The sequence below is a fragment of the Frankliniella occidentalis genome, unplaced genomic scaffold (assembly GCF_000697945.3).
Source record: "Frankliniella occidentalis isolate FOCC.00 unplaced genomic scaffold, Focc_3.1 Scaffold25, whole genome shotgun sequence".
NCBI lineage: Eukaryota > Metazoa > Arthropoda > Insecta > Thysanoptera > Thripidae > Frankliniella > Frankliniella occidentalis.
In genome coordinates this window covers 46,087-49,234 of record NW_026267155.1, presented here as the reverse complement: position 1 = coordinate 49,234, position 3,148 = coordinate 46,087, and the positions used below count along the sequence as shown (strand labels likewise).

Below are 3,148 nucleotides of genomic sequence, written 5' to 3'. Positions count from 1 at the left end.
GTGTTGTACAAGCAGTGATACTGGAAGTATCATCTGCTAAAAAGTAATTTAAGCGGTTTTCCAAACAGTCTGCAGAGGTGAGTGATTTTCCAGACGATCGCGAGAGGAGAAGCGGATTTTCTAAACAGTCGCTGGGGGTGAGCTTGTTATTCTCATGTGTTGACTTGTGGGTGTGTACTATGGAAGTACACTCTTCCTTGTGTGTACTAAGTAAACTGTTGGGTTTGCAGTGTTCCGACTTATGGGCATCTCCCAGCGAAAATGAAGTAGGAGAGAAACAACATTAACTATCATCGCTTATCTCAGCTCATTTTTCATATGAGTTCCTTTTTCTTATTTCAGAGTATTAAAGATGCTATTTATGATGAAGAGGATTTCCTGCAGGAAACATACCCATCACTGGCTCACATAAATGGGACTGCATATCTGGCAAAAAGATTACAAACTTTACTTATTAATCACATCAACACCTGTCTTCCTGATATAAGAGTAAGTTCCATAAGAAGACACGCGAGGCAGTGTCAACTAGCTCTGTACCGACTGCTGTTTGCACGTGTTTGCAAGTTTGCCTAATCTCTCTGACCATAAAGCGCCATGGTGCTCTGCTTCTGCACGAGTTAAGGCAGTCATTCCAAAAATGATTTATTTGAATTCCAGTGACTCTTTTGGGTTGTTTATACCATGGGGGTGATTAACCCCGCTCACTTCTGTAGTTACGCTGTACCGCAGCACGAGTGCGGGCGGGTTGCCTACTCACTCGGCTCGTAAGGCGCCGTGGACAGGAGCGATAGGCAAGCCCACCCGCACTTGTGCGGTACAGCATAACTACAGAAGTGAGTTAATCAGCCACCTGGTATTTTGACACAATTGCTATTCCCTATTGATATATCACGAGATACATTGCCCTGATTTTTTCTGAACGCCGTAGCTCATCGGGTTCCGGAAGTACTGGCAATTTAAGTGTTTTGAGACGTTTTCACTGCAATTTTGAAAGAACGTCCCGGTCGGGGCTGTGTGATGCTCCGGGAGGCGACTGGACCAACAGCCGAGACATGAAATGCCCCCAGGAATCCGAATACAGCCGCAGAATGGTCGTCTTTAAACCCCTTACATCCCTAAGATAAAATTGCATTTTATTATCATGCGCTTTAGCCAGCTTGGATGGCTGACCTGCACCCAATAAAATTTTAGCCTGATGAGGGCCCCCAAAATTCAGGGAAGTGTACTTCGGTAAAGGTCTTCAACAGCGGACTTTTTTTTTTCAAAAGTCCAAATGGGTCACTGTAATTTAAATAAATCATGTTTGGAATGACTCAGGCAATCACGTCAGAGTCAAGAGCTTTCATAGAAACATCCTGTACCGCTATCGAACGAGTTTAATGTTAGATCAGAACCCTAAAAACAACAAAATAAACTGTTCTTACAACCTTTTTTTCAGGCTTCCTTAGAACAACGGCTTAAGGAGTGCAAAGATACACTTAAAAAGTATGGAGAAAGAATAGACAATAGCACATGTTTCCATTATTTAATAAGCGCTGTTGTCCAGTTGTACAAAGAGAAGATGAAAGGAGAATGTGTAGATACGGAATCTACATCCATGCTTCTGTAAGTAGGCGTTTCAATTACAGTGTCCGCACTACAGTGACCAATGAATAAGTTCAAGACTGCTGACTGCTATGCTTTAGCTAATATAAGGCACAGTGAAGTGCCTCAAATTAGCTATAGCGTACGCGCTCGCGTCGGCAGTGTAGGCCTTGTAGGCCTGAAATCGACAGCTTTTCGAAAGACGACAAGTCGACATTGAGAAAAGCTGCCTATTTTAGTCCCACTTTTGTATCACTAACAACGAGAATACCGATGTCGAAACGAAATTGCCGAAAAAAATTCTCACTGAGATGGGTCGTTGCGGCGTGTTTGAAGGCAGTAATGTGCAAGATTTGTTAGGTTTATCTACTTTGTCCATGTTCCCAAAAATGACAGAAATACTTGGACCTTAAGAGTCTTCAGGTAGAAATAGCAATCAAAACGAAATCGAAACGTCGTTGTTTCGACGCCTTAATGATCAAATCGTCATTGCTCTACAGGCAGGGTGGTCCTCAGACCCCATCCTTTGTTTTGCTTATACTTATGCTGTACTGCGTGCGGACGGGTTGCATAGTCACACGAGGGCATAAGGCGCCGTGGTGAGTGAAGGTAGGCAAGCCCACCCCCACGCCGGCATGCGGTACAGTATAAGCAAGGGGTCTATTGACTACACTGTATATCGTTTCAACATGTCATTTCTCCAGTGGCGGAATAAGCGCCCCCCCCCCCCTTAATCCGCGCTGCATTTCTCACCATCGGCTCCACACTGTCGGGCACTTCCGACCACATAAATTTACCCGGCCCAAACTTATGAAAACGCTTTCCTGCTCTAGAGAGAATAATATGCGGCAACACCTAACAGTGTGTATTTCTCTTCTTTTAGGAAAGGGGAGGCAAAAATTGGCGATCTTTTTGAAGAATGTGAAAAGTCGCTGGAGTCTTTGAAGCCTTGGGAAAAATATTGGCATGATCGAGTTCTCTTAACCATCAAGCAGACCAGTGGACCGGAGAAACCTCTGTTTATTACGTCTGATTCGGCATTTAAGGTGCTGATGAAACCACTCATAAGCACTGTGCGAGAACCATCAGAGAAATGTGTCACTCAGGTCGCAACTGAAATGTATGCCATTTTCACTGAGAGCATTAAGGAACATTTTGATGAGCATTACTCTAATCGATTTCCCTTGGCATTGAAAGAAATCTCAGAGTTGGTGGGCCAAATTATAGTAAACCTTACCAATAAAACTATGAACCACGTAAGTATTATTGGCTGCTGCTAATCACAAGGTTGTAAAATATGAAAAGTGCACCCAAAAAAATGTGTTCTCAATTCAAGTATTGCTCTTAAAATTTTGAGCCCCATTTCTTGTTTTAAAAGTCCTATATTTGTTCCTTAAAACAAGAAACGGGGCTCAAAATTTTAAGAGCAATTACATGAATTGAGAACACATTTTTTTGGGTGTAGATATCCCAATTTGGTCTAAATCCTTAATCACGTGTATGTGTGTGTGTGTGTGAGATTGTGTGTGTGAGATTGTGTGTGTGTGTGTGCCCGCGGCGGCTG

At 43.1% G+C, this 3,148-nt stretch overlaps 1 protein-coding gene across 1 annotated transcript in view; it reads left to right on the top strand.

The window, feature by feature from the left end:
* LOC113213762 (dynamin-1-like protein) overlaps positions 1–3,148 on the top strand; it is a 28,680-nt gene that overhangs the window by 15,534 nt on the left and 9,998 nt on the right. Inside the window, exons 6-8 of the mRNA XM_026432924.2 lie at positions 343–489; positions 1,439–1,605; positions 2,468–2,840. Of these exons, the coding sequence (XP_026288709.1) occupies positions 343–489; positions 1,439–1,605; positions 2,468–2,840 (687 nt within the window). The remainder of the gene's footprint in view (positions 1–342; positions 490–1,438; positions 1,606–2,467; positions 2,841–3,148) is intronic.